This window comes from Ovis canadensis, chromosome 7, assembly GCF_042477335.2.
Source record: "Ovis canadensis isolate MfBH-ARS-UI-01 breed Bighorn chromosome 7, ARS-UI_OviCan_v2, whole genome shotgun sequence".
Taxonomy (NCBI): Eukaryota; Metazoa; Chordata; class Mammalia; order Artiodactyla; family Bovidae; genus Ovis; species Ovis canadensis.
This window is the reverse complement of record NC_091251.1, coordinates 53,972,089-53,992,717: the sequence shown is the minus strand read 5'-3', so window position 1 is coordinate 53,992,717 and position 20,629 is coordinate 53,972,089. Positions and strand designations below refer to the sequence as shown.

General features: G+C 36.7%; 1 protein-coding gene across 2 annotated transcripts in view; it reads right to left on the bottom strand.

Annotated features, from left to right (window-relative positions):
* The window catches only part of ATL1 (atlastin GTPase 1), an 87,968-nt gene that overhangs the window by 17,664 nt on the left and 49,675 nt on the right, over positions 1–20,629 (bottom strand). For both annotated transcript variants that reach the window (XM_069597887.1, XM_069597889.1), the window contains exons 7-8: positions 18,492–18,548; positions 657–749 (exon numbers count right to left, since the gene is read on the bottom strand). In XM_069597887.1, the coding sequence (XP_069453988.1) occupies positions 657–749; positions 18,492–18,548 (150 nt within the window). The remainder of the gene's footprint in view (positions 1–656; positions 750–18,491; positions 18,549–20,629) is intronic.

Sequence of the window (20,629 nt, the reverse complement as noted above, 5' to 3'; positions counted from 1 at the left end):
CATCTGGATAGTTGGGTATTTACATACAAGCTAAACTGCCTCCTTTTTTCCTATGTATTAGACAGTTAATAGTACAAACTATCCTAAAAAATAACCATAGCCTAAAAAAGTAAGCTTAGAGATCCTGATTACCAAGAGTTCTTTTTTTAATCTCCATTTTTTTTCTGATTACTCATTAGGTATTTTTTTGGATATCTGTTCAACTATTGAACTGTCACGACACAGACAGTTAATAGCCTCCTCCTAATATCACATTCTGTGAACTACTAGCAAAATGTCCTAAGATTGACTTTGGGGATCTTAAAACTTAAATATTTTCTTAAATTGACTTTAAGCCTCTGCTAAAACATGAATCCAGGTAGTTGTACTGTCAATCTTCAACTGATTTAACTCTTCAAATTAAAGATTTTATCTTTAGGAATAAATCATTGTTTTATAGATAGCTACAAAAGAACTCTTTTTCTGAATCATAATTATCGATAATATTTAAAATAGTAATTGACATTTTATTAAGTATCACTCTTAGTTTGTTCACAGAGATACTATGAAGGTCAAATGAGGTTGTGGATGCTGAGTATCTATTCAAGAAGTCACTCAACAAAAATAATTTTAGATCACTGTTGGGGAAATTTCATGCATCTAGACAGCTAACAAACCTTGAGGCGTTTTTCCAAGAATTTGGAGCCACCGTCAGATCCATATGAAAATTCGTATGGGAAGCTCCAATCTCGAACGAGAAATATCAGACTCTAAGAGACAATAAGAACAAAAGATTGATAAAGGAACTCTAAATTGCCTCCATCTGTTCTTTACTGGAATATATTAAATGATATTATTGCCATCTGAATAGTGTTCGTCTCCACATAAAGGAATTAAAAAGCAAACATAAAACCTAGGAAAGTTGTTTCTGAGCATTCACTCCTCTCTGAGATCATCCTACCTGTTTCCATTGAATGCGAATAGAAAGCTGCCCCCAAAATGACTAAGTTACATAGTGCCATTCAGCCAATTTGAGGCATCTCTGTCAGTTTTCAGGAAGCTTTTTATGAAGATTCAAGTTTTATTTGAAGAAAGTTTTCTCCTTCCATCTGTCTAAATATTTTTCCTCTATTACATCTGACCCCTTCTCTTCTTCGGGGGTTCTCATCATGTATACCTGGTAGGCAGAGGGGTGGGAATCCAGGTTTTGTGGGGCCTGAAAGTTATACAATCTGTGCAGGGGAGAGGGCTCAATAGGAAAAAGGTATAAAAATGGGCTAAAACATTGATATTTATTTACAATGAGAAAAATAATGAATTATAAATTTTAAAGCACTGACACCACAAACACATTTGTAAAAATCCAGAAAAATAACTAATATACCTTTGCAATACTTTTTTCTCCCACTTTTTGACTGCCAATGCTTTGATCACTTTTTTTTTTTTGATCACTTCTTCACATGACAATTTTGAAATATTTTCTGTTAGAAAGCTAATTCAGTATCTCCTCTAACAAGGTCAAAATTTTTATTGTAAAAATGTTTTTTATTGCTAATAGTTTAGAAATATTTCAGCTTCACAACTTGTTATTTATAATATTTCTTCATCTGTTAAATAGAGATAGTAAGGGAGCCAGCCTCACAGGACTACTAAATGAAATAGTATACAGAAGACATTGCAAACAGTACCTGGTACAAAATGCTATGTTAGCTACTTGATTTGATTTTCATGGCCACATAGTATTTTAGCGCATGGATAGACCTAACTTATTTTGCATTCTCCTAGACGTTTTCCAGTTTTTCTAAGTACTATTCTAAGAAATGCATTGATAAACATCCCTGAAGCTGAGTATTTGTTTATATCCAGAAGGATTTTTTATCAGGGACTGTGTTCCCCAAATTAGAACAATCATTAGAATCATTTGAGAGGCTTTTAAAAGTACAGAATTCTTGGGCCCCCCCTCCATACCTATTGCAGCCAGGGTAAGAGAAGCTTTCCTTTATCAAGTGCCTATTGTAAGTCAAGCACAATACCAGTATCACACACATGATGTATTTCATGCACTGCTGCCCCAGGAGAAGTTATAATTTATTATTAGTCTTAAAAGAGATATATAAAAATCACCTTCACCCGCCCCCCAACCTGATGTTAATCAAGTAATTTTCCCAAAGCCACAAGGCCAGAGTGGAAGAGGTGGCATTTAAACTTGGGAAAATTCCTGCTGCACTGCCTCAAAATTAAGTATAGAACACATAGTTTACAATCTGACACATTAAACCATTCTTTTATAAGTTAGATTAAGTTATATTTCAATTTTAGTATCTGGAAAAATGCAGGAACTTGAGGGAAAAATTAGAATATTTTAATGAAATTAGCTATCTTTAAAAGTCTAAGCATTTACATCTCTGGGCTTCTAATTGAGCCTTTTAGTCTTGCTCATTAAAACTGATATCACTTTTAACTCTCTTTTAAGCTTTTCCATCCTTTCTTTCCCTTTACAGTTTATCTGTTGAAGAACCTACAAATCTGACCTGGAGAGATTTCCATAACCTGAACCTTGCTGACTGCATAGTCACAGGGCAGTTCAACATGTTCTTTCGTCCTCTGAATTTCCTACTAATTGGCAACTGGATACAGAGTCTTGATCTGACTCTGGTTTTACTTTTTGTCAAGACTCTATGAAGCAGAGTGTTCTTTTATAAGGAGGCACATAGTATATGATTATTTCTCCTTAGGTGAAGTTACGTTACCTTTGCTTAACTGAAGCTCATTCTTCAGGAGATTTCTCGTTAAGGGCTCATGGGAACAACATTCTTTGTATTCTTACATGCTAATAACATTTTGCGTCCTTGGTAAGTGAACGTCAATTTTGCTGGATATAAAATCCTTAGCTCACATCTTTCCTTAAACAGGGACATGTCTTAGTTAGAATTATGGCTGTTTCTTATTTCATTACAGTGTAAGCCCCCCCTCTTCCCCATGTGTGTATGTGTGTTCTGTGGATTCTTGTGGGGAAAGGAGAGATTCCTATGGAGCAGAGCATTTAAAAATATCCATATACACTATCTTTAAATAGTCCACTATCTTTAGATAGATGTTCATTCTAGTCAACATTTTACATTTTTGTCAAAATACGATAATTTGTATTTAGAACATTTCTACCTAAAACATGCACTTTGAAAATAGAGGTTAGATAAGAAGCAGCTTTTGCAAAATAGAGGTTCATGAATCAGGATAAATGAAACCAACTATGTGGATTTGGCTATATTTTGCATTTTTCTTGGAAGAGTTTAGTCTCTTTTCTTGGTCTTTTCACTGGGCATCTTCCCAAGTCAACCAAATGAGGACCATGTGTAGAATAGGATCAAAGATGAAGTCTTATTTTCTTAAATAAGTACTCTATATTCTACCTACCTCTAGTGTCAAATTCTAAGTTGCTTCCCTAATGCTCCTATCCAGTGCTGTGCTGGTATAAACTGGCTCTCCAACAACAACAACATTCCTTGATTTGTGGCATTTGACAATTTCTGCTGTGCAAATGTGCCTACCATGGCTGATTTCAAGCTACTAACAGTTTAATAACTGGCTTATGTAACTCCTGAATATTTACTAGTTAGCTCTCAAAGTGCTCTAAGCCAGCTATAGTACACCCACTGTCCCCATCTCCTCCCCAAATAATTCATATGCTTTACATTTATCCTGTACAGAATGCTATGAATTTCAGTCCTTATTTCAAAATCCATCCATTGTTCCACACTGCTGAATTTTAATTTGTTCATACATATAGGTAGAGATTTAAAAAGTCAAGAATACAGATTACTCTAACTTTCTCAGATAAAAATATCTGAAGTCATACTTTTAAAAAATAAATTAAATCCAGTCAGGCAACTGGGGAAAATGATGGACCTACACTTCGCATATCCTTCAAGTGATCATAGGATGAAAATTATGAAAAACATTGTAACTTTTGTTTATTTTCCTTTGAAGACCATTCAAAAGGAATGCTATAGCACCACTATTAGTGAAAAATGGAAAAAAATTCAAATGCTCAACAATTGGGAATGGTACATTATGGCATATTAATATATTACATAGCTATTAATATTACAAATGTGTGGAGTGTATCGATACATGTATTACATCAGTATAAAAAGGCTTACATGAAAAAATGTTATCTGAATTATAATGCTAAATTTATGTGCATATCCATTATTAATACATGAAAACACTCCCAAACTCCCAGGAAAAAACTGTTCTAGAGTCATGTAGCCAGTGAATACCTGAACTGGTTTAACCTATTTAATCAATCAATTTCAGTTTTAATTTCAGCCTCAGGTAGTTAGTAAACACTGGAACTCATTTTAAACCCTTCAAAGTAAGTAACACCTTACTTCAACCAACAGCCCACTGAAAGCCAACCAGTGACAGCTTCATACTTTAAAAGTCAGTCAAGTAGAAGAATCACCTCAGAAACCTGAGGCTATGTCAACCCATTGCTAACCTCTGTAACCAGACACAAAACATGCTTCTGTATTCAACAACAAAACAATACTTAAAAAACTGATGTCAACCCATTCTTGTCCCTGTAAACCATGAAAATCCAAGACAAAGCCCCCAACTCTACATAATAATCATTTGTTTTGCTCAATGAAACTCCCAAGTATAACTCTTTTACTAAATTAACCAATAAACTCAGCTCTGGTTTTGGTATCAGGTTTTGAGTGAAGGTCTCATCCTCCAACAATTCTGAAGTCCTACCGAGATAGTTCTGAATGCCCTCACTGGGCAGTATTCCCTATGAACCTCAGGTTAATGTGTACTTTCCATGTCCCCTGTTCCCAAATTCCATCTGTCCTTGAAATTTACTTAGAGGTGAATCTGCCTCAACAATGATAAAATCTGAGTTCTAATTTGTTTCACTGAGCTCTTGCTGCTGATTAATTTGTTATCTTAGAATTTTTGTTATCAGAGGCAAAGACCTGTCTTAAGTAGTAACCAGATTAATCAGGATGCCCCAAAAACTAAGAATGGAACTGGAGGAATCAACTTGCCTGACTTCAGGATCTACTACAAAGCCACAGTCATCAAAACAGTATGGTACTGGCACAAAGACAGACATATAGATCAATGGAACAAAATAGAAAGCCCAGAGATAAATCCACACACATATGGACACCTTATCTTTGACAAAGGAGGCAAGAATATACAATGGAGTAAAGACAATCTCTTTAACAAGTGGTGCTGGGAAAACTGGTCAACCACTTGTAAAAGAATGAAACTAGATCACTTTCTAACACCGCACACAAAAATAAACTCAAAATGGATTAAAGATCTAAATGTAAGACCAGAAACTATAAAACTCCTAGAGGAGAACATAGGCAAAACACTCTCTGACATAAATCACAGCAGGATCCTCTATGATCCACCTCCCAGAATTCTGGAAATAAAAGCAAAAATAAACAAATGGGATTTAATTAAAATTAAAAGCTTCTGCACAACAAAGGAAACTATAAGCAAGGTGAAAAGACAGCCTTCTGAATGGGAGAAAATAATAGCAAATGAAGCAACTGACAAACAACTAATCTCAAAAATATACAAGCAACTTATGCAGCTCAACTCCAGAAAAATAAACGACCCAATCAAACATGGGCCAAAGAACTAAATAGACATTTCTCCAAAGAAGACATACGGATGGCTAACAAACACATGAAAAGATGCTCAACATCACTCATTATTAGAGAAATGCAAATCTAAACCACAATGAGGTACCACTTCACACCAGTCAAAATGGCTGTGATCCAAAAATCTGCAAGCAATAAATGCTGGAGAGGGTGTGGAGAAAAGGGAACCCTCCTACACTGTTGGTGGGAATGCAAACTAGTACAGCCACTTTGGAGAACAGTGTGGAGATTCCTTAAAAAATTGCAAATAGAACTACCGTATGACCCAGCAATCCCACTGCTGGGCATACACACTGAGGAAACCAGAATTGAAAGAGACACATGTACCCCAATGTTCATCGCAGTACTGTTTATAATAGCCAGGACATGGAAACAACCTAGATGTCCATCAGCAGATGAATGGATAAGAAAGCGGTGGTACATATACACAATGGAGTATTACTCAGCCGTTAAAAAGAATTCATTTGAATCAGTTCTGATGAGATGGATGAAACTGGAGCCGATTATACAGAGTGAAGTAAGCCAGAAAGAAAAACACCAATACAGTATACTAACACATATATATGGAATTTAGAAAGATGGCAATGACGACCCTGTATGCAAGACAGGAAAAAAGACACAGATGTGTATAATGAACTTTTGGACTCAGAGGGAGAGGGAGAGGGTGGGATGATTTGGGAGAATGGCATTCTAACATGTATACTATCATGTAAGGAAAAAAAAGGAACAAATGGGATTATAACACATGAAACGTATTAATTTTAAATTACTGAAAAATATAGCTAATCTGAAAGTTAAAGAGGAAAGACATCAAAGGGTTGAATACTTCATATGATTGTCCCCTCAAATATATAGCCTATTCTAAAACTTAAAAACAACAACAACAACAACAACAAAACCTAATGGTTGGAGGTCTGTTAAACCAGCAACAAATTTATGCAAAAGTAGTCAGTCAAATTTTGCCTTGGGTTCTCTACAACACTTAGAGACCATTCTCATTCTTGTCAATTTGCAAACTACTTTGTTTAGTCCATAATGTAGGATCAATGACTATCAGATTATTGAATGTACGTCGCACTTAGCAGCAGCAGCAGCAGCAGCAGGAGCAGCAGCACTGTTCTAACACTTGCTGGAGGACCCAGGTGCTTTTCATAAGCACACAATTTGAGCAACTTGTTTGTTACAGGCTTGTGTATATCAAGGCTACAATCTTCTCCTGGAAGAATTTCTGCTTCCTATTTGTACTGCATTACAATCCTAATATTTGCATTTACAATAATAAATTACCCTTAAAAATTAAGAATAACATTGTGTTAAGCTTCAGACATGTCAAAACAAATAATAAAGATGTTCTATACAGCAAAAAAGACACAGATGTGTATAGCGGACTTTTGGACTCAGAGGGAGAGGGAGAGGGTGGGATGATTTGGGAGAATGGCATTGAAACATGTATACTATCACGTAAGAATCGAATCACCAGTCTATGTCCGATGCAGCATGCTTGGGGCTGGTGCACGGGGATGACCCAGAGGGATGCTGTGGCAAGGGAGGTGGGAGGGGGGTTCATGTTTGGGATCGCATGTACACCCGTGGTGGATTCATGTCAATGTATGGCAAAACCAATACAGTATTATAAAGTAAAATAAAGTAAAAATTAAAAAAAATTAAAAAAAATAAAGATGTTCTATAAAAATGAAGATAAAATAAAAAACACTCATTAGTTAGCTTCTTTCATTAGTAAACTGAGGCCTCAAAACAAACTGCTGACTCCGGAAGACTCAATTTCACTCTCTAACCTTCTGAAATTTACCCTACTGACAGTGTATCTCTCTCTGCTCAGTTTTATCTTCACCAATCACTTCACTTCTTCAGTATCTTCTTTTTCTTCCTCTGACCTCCTGAACCATTTCCTTAGTGATTTTTGCAGGAAAGTAGCAGTCATATTGCCCCAACTGCTTAAAACTACTATATCTGAAGACTGTTGTATAGAAGTTGAATTTAAACACTGGCCTTGGTTATAAGGAATTTCTTTTAGCACAGGAAGACAGAAATTTGCTGCAGAATTCAGGATCCTGTTGCTTAGTATCCTGAATTATCAGTTATTTTCCAACTAAGTTCACTTAATTATTAGTCCCTCTTGTTAGGTTGGAAAAAAATTGTTAGGTTAGAAAAAATTGGTTAAAAGCAATAAAAAGACCAGGAGAGCATTTAAATATCCCAGCTCATCATAAAAAAACAAGAATAAAAATTGTAATAGCCTTTCAAGGGCAAGAAATATAGAAAAACACAATGCAAGGCCATTTCAGATTTTCTCTGAGATGAATTGGACATCGATTAAAAATTGTGAACAAAACAAGGATGAATCAATAGGAAACTTTAAAAATAGACTTCAGGAAAATCTCAAACAATACTCTCAGTACTTAAATAGCCAAAATAAAGGGAACACTGTCTTCCCTTTTAAAATGGGCTCAGAGGAGAACAGGACGACAGCAGATGAGATGGTTGGATGGCATCACCAACTCAATGGACATAGGTTTGGGTGAACTCCAAGAGTTGGTGATGGGCAGGGAGGCCTGGTGTACTACGGTTCACGGGGTTGCAAAGAGTCGAACACGACTGAGTGACTGAACTGAACAGACATAAAATACAGGAATCAAAAAAAAAACTTGAAAGAGAAATCAGCAGCTTAAAAATTTACACTTTATGGCTGGCATTTCAGACAGGGGACACCTATAGATACTTTAGGGACACCTATAGATACTTTAAGCAGAAAATCTGCTGAAAACACCAAAGTTTCATATTAGCTAAAGATATCTACACTGTACATGATTAAAAAAGAAACTGAAGAATCTCTTTGAGTAAAAGTTTCCAAGGATACAGACAGAAAAATGAGGGAATAATCTATAACAGTCCAGACTGTTGGTGGTGGTGTTTAGTTGCTGAGTCCTGTCAGACTCTTTTTTGACCCCAAGGACTGTAGCCCCATCATACTCCTTGTCCATGGGATTTCCCAAGTAAGAATACTGGAGTGGGTTGCCACTGCCTTCTCCAGGGGATCTTCCCAGCCCAGGGATTGAACCCACATTTCCTGCACTGGCAAGTGGGTTCTTTATCACTGAGCCACCAGGGAAGCCTGAGTCCAGATGAACCCCTTCCAAATTATCATAAATCTTGATTTTTTTATACATATAAAAAGATTAGGTCATGTTGTTGCTGCTGCTGCTAAGCTGCTTCAGTCGTGTCCGACTCTGTGCAACCCCACAGACGGCAGCCCACTAGGTTACTCTTCTGTCCCTAGGATTCTCCAGGCAAGAACACTGGAGTGGGTTGCCTTTTCCTTCTCCAATGCATGAAAGTGAAAAGTGAAAGTGAAGTCACTAAGTCATGCCCAACTCTTAGCGACCCCATGGACTGCAGCCTACCAGGCTCCTCCGTCCATGGGATTTTCCAGGCAAGAGTACTGGAGTGGGTTGCCACTGCTTTCTCCAGGGGATCTTCCCAGCCCAGGGATCAAACCCACATTTCCTGCATTGGCAGGTGGGTTCTTTACCACTGAGCCACCAGGGAAGCCTCAGTCCAGATCAACCCCTTCCAAATAATCATAAATCTTGATTTTTTATACATATAAAAAGATTAGGTCATGGCAGTTATTAAATCAACAACAGGGTCAACATCCAAGACTCAATGTCTTTTATGGCCTATTTCTTGATCCAATAGTCAAGGCTTATCCTCCCTGGCTCAGAGCAGTTGCAGTCTTGTCTAACTACTTGAAGCCTCTACAGATTATGTACTAGGACCACCTTTAAATCTGATGATACCACATACAAACTGTTGCTAACTGAGAACATCTCACTTTTTTCTGTTAGTCTTAACTAATTAAATGTGCTATCTTTTTAATTATAAACCATCAATGTAATACTTTCAATTCAGAAATTCTACTACCTTTTTCCATTGAAAACGAAATTTATGATTGTGTTTCTGCAGTTCAAGAAGGGGCCATGCCCAGTATAAGCATTTTGGACACTCTCATATCAATTTTTGACTTAAACTGTTTGTTCATGGGTCTTATCTTAAAAATGTAAAGAGGTAATACTAGGCAGGATATGTAATAGTTACACCAAATCTTGAATCCAGGTTATCCAATTTTGGGTCCAATTAGTTTATTTGTATGCAAACTATATATAATCCTAAATATACATATAATGTCATAATTAGCAAGCATTAATTAAATGTCTGCTGTATATAAAGTAGGTGGTGTGTGTATACTCAGTCATGTCTGACACTTTGGAACCCCATGGAGTGTAGCCTGCTAGGCTCCTCTGTCCCTGGAATTTTCCAGGCAAGAATATTAGAGTGGGTTGCCATTTCCTACTCCAAGGTATCTTTCCAACCTAAGGATAGAACCTGTCTCTCCTGAGTCTCTTGCATTAGGAGACAGATTCTTTACCACTGAGCCACCTGGGAAGCCTATAAAGTAGGGGGTCTAGACTAAAAAAAGTTAACTGCAAAGGTCCTGCTCTTAACATATTTATAATTTAGCTAGCAGGATGGGATTTGCACATTCAACCAACTATAAGACCACAAGCTATAGTTCAGTAAGCACCTAGCATCAGAAAGAGGAAGAGAGGCATTAAGGGGTGGTGCTGAAATGCAAGGGCTTTGAGCCTGTGGCCTAGGTTGAAGGCCAGCTCTGCAACTTAAAGATACATGTGGCCTAGGACAAGTTTCTTAACTACTCTAAGCCTCGGTGTTTCCCCATCAGTTAAAAAAAAATAGAAAGGAATAAAGAAGGAGTAACAACATTACTTATTTTATATAACTAAAACGAACATTCATGTGAATCATGTAAGAAATATACTGAGCATGGGGCCTGGCACAAAAATAAGAGTTCAATAAAATATTATTATTATGTAGGTCTCCCAGACATTTTATGAATCTACATAAGGACACTGGGGGAATCCTGATCTATACCATGGACCTAATTCTGAGTAGCCAGATGAATATTTTATTCTAATTTCATACAATTCTCAGATTACCTAAATCGCTCTCTGGACAGAACATGTGATAAGGCACCTTTCTCAAACTGCTGTCCTTTTCCTCAGCCCCACCAAGAGAATGTCTTTTCCTTTCATTTACAGCCCAAGCAGCCAAATAACAGCTTCTCATTTTCTCAGTGAAATCATGGATTTCTCTGGTATGAACTTGGCAGTTGCAGTCATCATAGATATTTGACCAAGGATGTTTTGTTTTGAAATTCTGAAGTAGCTGAAATCACTATCAAATTTTATTCCAGAGAGGAACACTCAAATCATGGGAATAAAGGGTCCTTAAATATAAGTAAGTAAACCACTGTAACATAATTCCTGATTTGCCATATGTAGGACCAATTTGGACAGGAAACTGAGAAACAGAAGGTTTATCCTAATATATTAGTACATTATCATAAGCTTCCTCTACTATTATTTTCTAGCAATCTTCAGTTTAAAACTGGAATGGAGATATCTGCTCACCAATAATTACAACTCCACTGAAAGGAACATAAAGAATTAAGTTCCACTCTTATTTCATAAAGAGAATTCAAATTGTTTTTTTTCCCAGCTTTCGTGAGACATAATTGACATATAACACACTGTGTACATTTAAGGTCTGCAATGTGATTATTCAATACAAATATATATTATGAAATGATTACTACAATTGGGGTAGCAAACACCTGTTGCCTTAGTTAAGACCTGTGTATACAGGTATGTGGTGAATCTATTCCAAAGGTTTAGGGTATTGATGGGCCGCTAAGTGTACAAAAATGATTAATAAAAATGCTATGGGAGAAAATTGGGATGAATTAGTCCGTTTCTTCTGTGTTAGCCACACAACCTAAATACTGATAGCACTCTTACCAATCTATCTCAGGGCATCATGCCATAGAGAGGTTCAGGAATAACTGGGTATACTCAGGGCTTTGGCTTAAAGGGACCAGGGTTCAGGAATATTGTGGCTTGTATCAATATTTACACTTACTGAAGACTAAACTGATTACAGTCAGCTCCTGTAGACTTATTTACAAAGATACCCACCATAGAAATGCCACTGGGAAATTACTGATACCTACAAAACTGGCTCAAGAGAACCTTGAGACTACACATTAGTAAACTGGGAGATGTTTCCACTTCTTTGTAGCCTATATAATTAGAGGACATGAAATGGTTACACAGTAAACTTCTAGGCTGTTGTAGCCAACAGGCACATTTAATAATATAACATTAAGGCTTCTTTAGTTCAGTTCAGTTGCTCATTCCTGTAGGACTCCTTGCAACCATGTGGACTGCATGTCATGCCTCCCTGTCCATCACCAACTCCTGGAGTCCACCCAAACCCATGTCCATTGAGTTGGTGATGCCATCCAACCATCTCATCCACTGTCGTCCCCTTCTCCTGCCTTCAATCTTTCCCAGCATCAAGGTCTTTTCCAATGAGTCAGTTCTTTGCATGAGGTGGCCAGAGTATTGGAGTTTCAGCTTCACCATCAGTCCTTCCAATGAACACCCAGGACTGAGCTCCTTTAGGATGGACTGGTTGGATCTCCTTGCAGTCCAAGGGACTCTCAAGAGTCTTCTCCAACACCACAGTTCAAAAGCATCAATTCTTCAGTGCTCAGCTTTATAGTCCAACTCTCACATTCATACATGATCACTGGAAAAACCATAACCTTGACTAGATGGACCTTTGTTGGCAAAGTAATGTCTCTGCTTTTGAATATGCTATCTAGGTTGGTCATAGCTTTTCTTCCAAGGAGTAAGTGCCTTTTAATTTCGTGGCTGCAGTCACCATCTGCAGTGATTTTGGAACCCAGAAAAATAGTCTGTCACCATTTCCATTGCTTCCCCATTTATTTGTCATGAAGTGAAGGGACTGGATGCCATGATCTTGGTTTTCTGAATGTTGAGTTTTAAGCCAACTTTTTCACTCTCCTCTTTCATTTCATCAAGAGGCTATTTGTTCTTCTTCACTTTCTGCCATAATGGTGGTGTCACCTGTGTATCTGAGGTTATTGATATTTCTCCCGGCAATCTTGATTCTAGCTTGTGCTTCTTCCAGCCCAGCATTTCGCATGATGTACTCTACATATAACTTAAATAAGCAGGGTGACAATATACAGCCTTGATGTACTCCTTTCCCGATTTGGAACCAGCCTGTCTTTCCATGTCCAGTTCTAACTGTTGCTTCCTGACCTGCATACAGATTTCTCAAGAGACAGGTCAGGTCTTCTGGTATTCCCATCTCTTTCAGAGTTTTCCACAGTTTTTTGTGATCCACACAGTAAGGCTTTTGCATAGTCAATAAAGTAAAAGTAGATGTTTTTCTGGAACTCTCTTGCTTTTATGATGATCCAACAGATGTTGGCAATTTGATCTCTGGTTCCTCTGCCTTTTTCTAAATCCAGCTTGAACATCTGGAAGTTCACGGTTCATGTACTGTTTGTTTAAGCCTGGCTTGGAGAATTTTGAGGTGGACTTCTTAGAGTCCACCTTCCATTCTATTGGGGAATCCTTTTCAGCTTAGGCCTAACATCAAACTTCCTGTTATCATGACATTATAGAACAAGTGAAAACCCTCTCCACCATGTTAGTCCAGCAGAGTTGAGAGGACACGAGCGACAAGCACACAGAGAAAGCTGGAGAGCCACACAAATGGAAAATCAGCCTTTCCTTGGGTAACAAGTAACTAATGGCTGACCGCTGAGCACAGAACATTAGAGGAAGACAGTCTTGCCTGGTAATGAAAAACAGTCCATAAACAGTTCATTCAATGTGCACTTCAAACAATGTCTAACAATCGGAAAAATTCCTAATAGAGATTTTGACCCAAGGATGTAATCATCTCGTTGTAGAGCTATATGGGACCTGGTGTGCCCTATAACCAAGGAAGAAAAATTCATAGGCCCAAGTACAGACAAATCTCCTGCCATACCTCATGAGGTATTTTTTATCAGGTCCTTACAGAAAACTGGAAATTATTTTCTAATGTCCCTGTCAAATATTTATGGGTATTACATGTTTAAATTAGTGGAAATGTATTCATTCTCAACCAAACCTCTTGAAGTTCTAAGGCAGAGGAGCTAAAGAACCAAGTTCTTTTAATTATTTTTAAAGAACAGTTACATTAATGAGGTAGCTCTTGCTGGACTGTTATACTTAAGATTCAAGTGCTCACAGTGAGCAAGACAAGTGGGAAAGTAATTCATGTCAGAGAATGCTATGTCTTAACATGAATTTACTTCTTGAGTGTACTAAATAGTCCATAGCTGGCTTTTATAGGCTCCCTTGGAAGACTTATTAAAATTTGAGGAATTTTACAAGTCAGGAGACAGCATGTCAGGAGCCTGCAACTGGCCACAGTGAAAGTATTCACACCACAGAAATCAGCAAATGCTACAATCAGACCCACCTCCCCCTTCTCTCTAGCCAGTTACAAGCACTGACCAGCACACCGCTGGCTAAACTTAACACTTCAAGGGTGCTTTTAAACTGAATCCGCTTTTAGTTCTCTTTCCAAAAACACAGTTTTAAAATGCAATTACAGATATTTTGTTTGTTTGGTATAAATTGATTTTTGGTTTAAAAACCAAATTAATCTGTTAATTCAGCTATTCATTTCATTGGCTAATTGCCCTCTCTATTGCTGCCTAAGACAGATCTTATTTATTATTTACAGCTTCACTCTGTTTCAGAATTAAGAATTCTATTTTAAATTTGTCAAATTTAATTAATAATAAATTGTTATTTTAAAAATATCACTGCCCATCACTTTATTTTCTCAGGCAGTATTTAAAATTTCTCCACAGTTTTATTCAAACAAATACAACTGCTATTTTCTCAGAGGAAGAGGATAGGAACAGTGACCAGCTAAAAAAACTGCTGAATTAAACTTTTATTTAAAAGTTATTTTATTTCAGAATTTTTTCTGTTTTTTCTAATTTAAATGTGAATCATTTTGCTGATATCTTAAATGTTGTTCCGTGATTCGAGTATATTTACATTTTGTCTTTTAATTTCATGAGGTATAGTATTTTTGTTTTGAATTTGGTTGTTTTAGTCTTAACTTATTAAATAACTTTGGAAGCCACTTTTACTATTTAATTATTTTCTAATTTCAATTTCAGATACTTAGATTTATAAGTCAAAACCTGTTCAGAAGTCAGTGCTGACTCATTCAATCATAATTTCTTCTTTTGTAATGCCAACAGTTTACAAACAAGTGGTAATTGCCAAGTTTTTTCTATTGTTTGTTTTCAATTCATTGTTTTTTGTTAGTTTTGTTTTACCAAAGGCCTGTTTGCCTATCGATCTATCCATCGTCCATCTGTCCATCAACAGAGCACTGGTTGGTTCTTTTGGTTTCAGTTTATCTAGCCAAGCATAAGAAGCAGTGACACCTGCTGGTAAGACTGAAAACGCCTTTCCAGAATTACTACGGAGTTACCCAATATATGCCAGTGAGTTCTGAGGTAGCAAGTTCAGAGAAGAGAAAAATGAAAGCAAATAGCCCAATTATTATATAATACCTTCAACTATTAACATGACAAATTATTTTTAAAAAGACAACAGAGTCTAATATGTATTATAAACCACACAGGAGACTGTAAGCAGCGATTCATTTCATTGTACCTCAACTCCTCTCCCCACCTGCTTCAGATGGGCAATGAAAGTTGCTCCAGATCTCAGAGGAGAGACTCACCCTCTTTCACTCACAGCATACCAGCATCTTTCCATGCAAAGGTCCCTTTTTTTGTTTTACTTTATCATATTTTCCCCAGATTCCCACTCCCATCAACTAGACAGTCTGCTCTCAACCACACTCACTCTAACATGAATTATTTTGCATATGTAGAAGTTTTAAATAATCACAAATAGTATCATGTTATAGAACTTGAACTTTTCCCCTATTAATTTAGTATAAATTTTAATACTTTAGTCATGTTACTTATACTTTAGGTTCATTGCCTTTGGATGTTGCAAAATATTTCAGAGTATGTCTTTCAACCTATTTTATGTATCCGTTCTTCAAGTGATGGACACCTGTGCTGCCTACAACTTCCTGCTACTACAGATCTATGAATTCTACAGTGAGTATCCTTATATATTTTCCCTGCTCCACAGAATGGCTGCTACAAGCTGCACTTATTGACCAATAGGGTCTGAGTGTTCCCATTTATCCAAATTCTAGCTATCATTTGGTATTTATCCCCATGTTCCACTTTTTGCCTATCTAATGAGTGCAAAAATGGTATCTCGTTATTTTAATTTTTAACTGATTATCAATAAGACTTAACATTCCTTAGAAAATGTGTTAGTCATTCAGGTTTCCTTTCTTTTAACTGCCTAACTTTTAAATTAAGTTCAGTTTATCATTTTTTCATGGTTTGGGATTTTTTAAGACTTTTTTTAGAATAGTAAAACTGAGAGGAAGGTACAAAGATTTGCCATAAATATACCACCTGCCCTGACACATGCATAGCCTCTCCTACTATCAACATCATTCACCAGAATAACATCTTTTTTTAAACCAAGAATAAAACTACACTGATATCATAATCACTCAAAGTCCATAGCTTCTTTGAAAGTGAAAGTTGCTCAATCGTGTCTGACTGTTTACGAACCCATAGGAATAGTCCATGGAATTCTCTAGGCCAGAATACTAGAGTGGGTAGCCTTTCCCTTCTCCAGGAGATCTTCCCAACCCAGGGATCAAACCCAGGTCTCCCGCATTGCAGGCAGATTCTTTACCAGCTGAGCCACCAGGGAAGCCCAAGAATACTGGAGTAGGTAGCCTATTCCTTCTCCAGGGGATCTTCCCAACCCAGGAATCAAACTGGGATTTCCTACATTGCAAGCGGATTCTTTACCAACTGAGCTATCAGGGAAGCCCATAGCTTATTTTTGCTATAAGATTTGCTCTAAGTATTGCTCATTCTATGAGTTTGGACAAATGTCATTATATATAATGACATATATCCATCATTATATCTTAAGAGTATTTTCACTTCCCCCCAATTCCTCTCCGCTCTGCCTGTTCATTTCTCTGTCCCTCATGCTACACCCCTGGTGCACCCCACACCACCCCAAAACAATCTTTTCATTGTCTCCATAGTTTTGCCTCTTCCAGAGTACCATATAGTTGGAATCATACAGTGTACAGTCTTTTCAGATTGGTTTCTTTTGTTTAGTAATACGCATTTAAGATTTCTCTATGTCTTTCTTCCCTGGTAGCTCAGATGGTAAAGAATCCATCTGCAATGCAGGAGAGCTGGGTTCAATCCCTGGTTTGGGAATATCCCCTGGAGAAGGGAATAGCAACCCACTCCAGTATTCTTGCCTGGAGAATTCCATGGACATGGGAGCCTGGCGGGCTACAGTCCATGGGATTGCAAAGAGTTGGACACAACTGAGTGAACACTTTATGTCTTTTTGTGGCCGAGAGCTTTTTTTTTCTTGCTGAATAACATTCTGTCGTTTGGATGTACCACAGTTTATATATCTATTCAACTACTGAAGGACATCATGGTTGCTGTCAAGTTTTGGCAATTATGTATAAAGCTGCTACAAACATCTGTGTGGAGATTTTGTGTGGATGTACGTTTTCAACTCCTTTGGGTAAATATGATCATTGGATTGTATAGTAAGAGTATCTTTAGTTTTTTAATGAATCACCAAACTATCTTTGAAAGTGGCTGTACCATTTTGCATTCCCACCATAAATGTACCAGAGTTCCTGTTGCTCTACAGCCTCATTTGCAGAATATGCGATGCTGTCACTGCTATGGAATTTGGCCATTCTCACAGGTGTGTATTGGTTCCTTTGCCAGCTTTCGATGGCATCCAATTCTTAACTGCAATACTTCCTTGCACATTCTATACATTAATCCCTTGTTGACTTTTGACACTGTTAGTACCTTCTACCAATCCAGCCACTTTGTTTAGAGTCTTCTGATAAACATAAATACTCTATTCTGATACAGTAATATCCATCAATTTTTCACTACATTTTTTGCTGGGGGAGTCTTAGTGAATAAATGTTTCTTCACACTAGATCAGAAAGATATTCTCCAATTTTATTCTATTAACTTTACACTTTTAAATTCCTTATTTAGTTTTTTAACTGGGGAATCTCTTCCATATATGGTATTCAGTAGAAATTCAATTTTTTTCTTCAAAAAGTGAGTTCGTTTTTCCAAACCCTCATTTCCCACTGGTTTATGATGTGAACACTAATGAATGCAAAGTTTCCATACAGAGAGAGATATTTCTGAACGCTATTTAGTTTTATCAGGTTTTTTCCCTTGTATCTGTGCAGAATTGCACCATTTTCATTGCTATGGTTCTCTAGTATGTATTCAATCCCCCAATTTGGATTTTCTTTTTAAAAACTGAATTAAAGGAGAACTTCATTTTTCCAGATAAGTTATAGAAAAATGTGTTACATTTCTCAAAAAATTGTTATAGTTTTAATTGGAATTGCACTGAGTTTATTGGTTAATTTGGGAAAAACTAGATTCTCCACAACATTAAATCATCCCATCTGGAATCATACTATATCTCTCTGGCTTATAAAAATTTTTATTTATGATCTTTAATGAAATTTTGAAAATATTTTCTCCATAAAGGTTTTTATATTTTGGACTTTTCTACTTAACTATCAGAGTTTTTTCTTTCTTTTTTTTTTTTTTTTGCTATTGTGAATGGAGAAAGAAACATGACTCTCTCAATTAATATACCTGGTTATAGTCTTCAGGAAACTCTAATAAGAATTAATCATCATTTAATACCCACTCACCTGAAATGGCTTCAGAAATGTTTCTTCCATTGCCAGCCTGCCATATTCAGTGAAAAGCTACAAGGAAAATCACACACCCGCACACACACACACACAAAGAGAGAAAACTTCAGTATCTTCTTGGCTTTCTTTCACTAATTTTTGCTTTAGCTGTAACATAATACTATATTATTAAGACTGCAATAATCATTTTAAGTAACTAAGTATTAGATTAAGAAGAGCTACAGTAATCATATATTTTAAAATTAAAGACATAAAATACATTTTAAAATGAAGTTTCCATTTTAAAGATAACACTTTTTATATCTAGAATGTAGGACAATTTTTTTGTGGGGAAGATAAGAGACAAAGAAACATGTGAAATGATCTTTCAAAGCAAAACTTGCATAGATTAGACCAGAGAGCTATAAACTAAGTAGGACAATTTACAAAAATTGTTGCTTGAGGAAATTTAATGGCACAATGGCCTCGATTATTACAAAGGCATACAGGTGTTTGAGCAAGCTCCGGGAGATAGTACAGGACCAGTAAGCCTGGCGTGCAAAGCCTGGTGTGGAAGTCCATAGGGTCGCAAAGAGTTGGACACGACTTAGAGACTGAACGACAATAACAACAGACATTTGGTTTAAAAGTGAAGAATCAAATAAATCACCTTTTATTTTTTACCACTCCCAATTGAGAGGTACTGTATCATTTTGTTTCGCCAGAAATGTAAGGCTTTAGAGAACATAGACTTGAGGTGGTCCCTGTGATTGGGCCTCTGGTGAAAATTCTGTTCAGACTGGCCAAGTGGGTTTCCCAATATGTACAAAGGAAATGCCACTCCATCACACAAGAGTAGCAAGCTTCAGAGGCATCTCAGAGTTGGGGAAGGGTGCTGACACAGAGGACTTCCCTCCTTTGGCCTTTTAGAATTGCCCCCAAAGAACTACATTGCCTCTCCTGTGAAAACTGTGGGAATCTAGAAAGCAAATGATAGTAACTAGGTATCTGATTATAGTAATTAAATGAAAGTCTGGAATATTATGTTTAAAAGCTGGTCTGGGGATCAGAATCATTACTCATTTTCATCAGAATCATATACTAACATAATTTGAACTTACAATCTTTTCTGAGAAAAGATGAGGTGATGTCACTTACAGGAAAAATTTTTAAATGATCTCGAAAAGAGATTGATTACTTACTCAACATCACAGTCCAAAAATCAGTCCTTTTTTAGAAATCTTAAACAGGTACTGGACAGTGTCATGCCATTAACTGGCTAGGTTATGACACACACCTAAAGCAGCAGTTGTACTCACTCAAAGAAACATCTAACAATTATTCAGCATATCGTCTATTTTTCATAATTGATTAGTGTGATGTACCAGAAACATATTTGGGAGTAATGCTAGATGTGAACTCCAAATAATAGTTCCAGCCTCACAGATCACCCTGTGCAATTATCCTTTGTTATCTGTTACACTGCATAGGGCCCTTATTGCCAAGATAATATATTAAAAGCAAAATTTTATGTAAAATAAGCAGAGGGAAACTATCAGAGAAACAATAGGTTTTTCTATTAATATGTAGCTATTAATAACATTAATTGAAAAAGAGTAGAGAGTGTGACAGAGATGAGAACTACCTTTAGGAAATAACTAATCTTCTACTAATTTGAGATTTAAATGCTGCCTGGAGAGTGAAAGAAACACCGAGTTCAATCAGATGATGAGATTTCTGTTCCCACTCTGTCACAAACTGGCAACTCATTCTTTTTCAGAAACAATTTCTCATTCATAAAATATTAAAGATAAGTTAGGTGTCACTGAGGTATCTTTCAGATCTAAAACAGAATTCTATGAGTTACCATCAGGTGTTCACCCATAGCTATAAAGTGGTCCACAGGAAAAAAATCTGGCATATAACTGATATTATACTAACAATTATTAAATATTTGACCATAAGACTTCAACTTCACCTTTTGGGCCACTTTTAAACCAAAGGTTCTTTTTCTACTCTAACGTGCCATATATTTTCCCATATACAGGGTCGACAAGCAAGTAGCTTTACCGAAACAAAGGACTTTGAAAACTGAACTAGAAAGAACATAAGCATACAGGGTTAGAACAAGAAACCTGGAAATGTGACAACTTCCA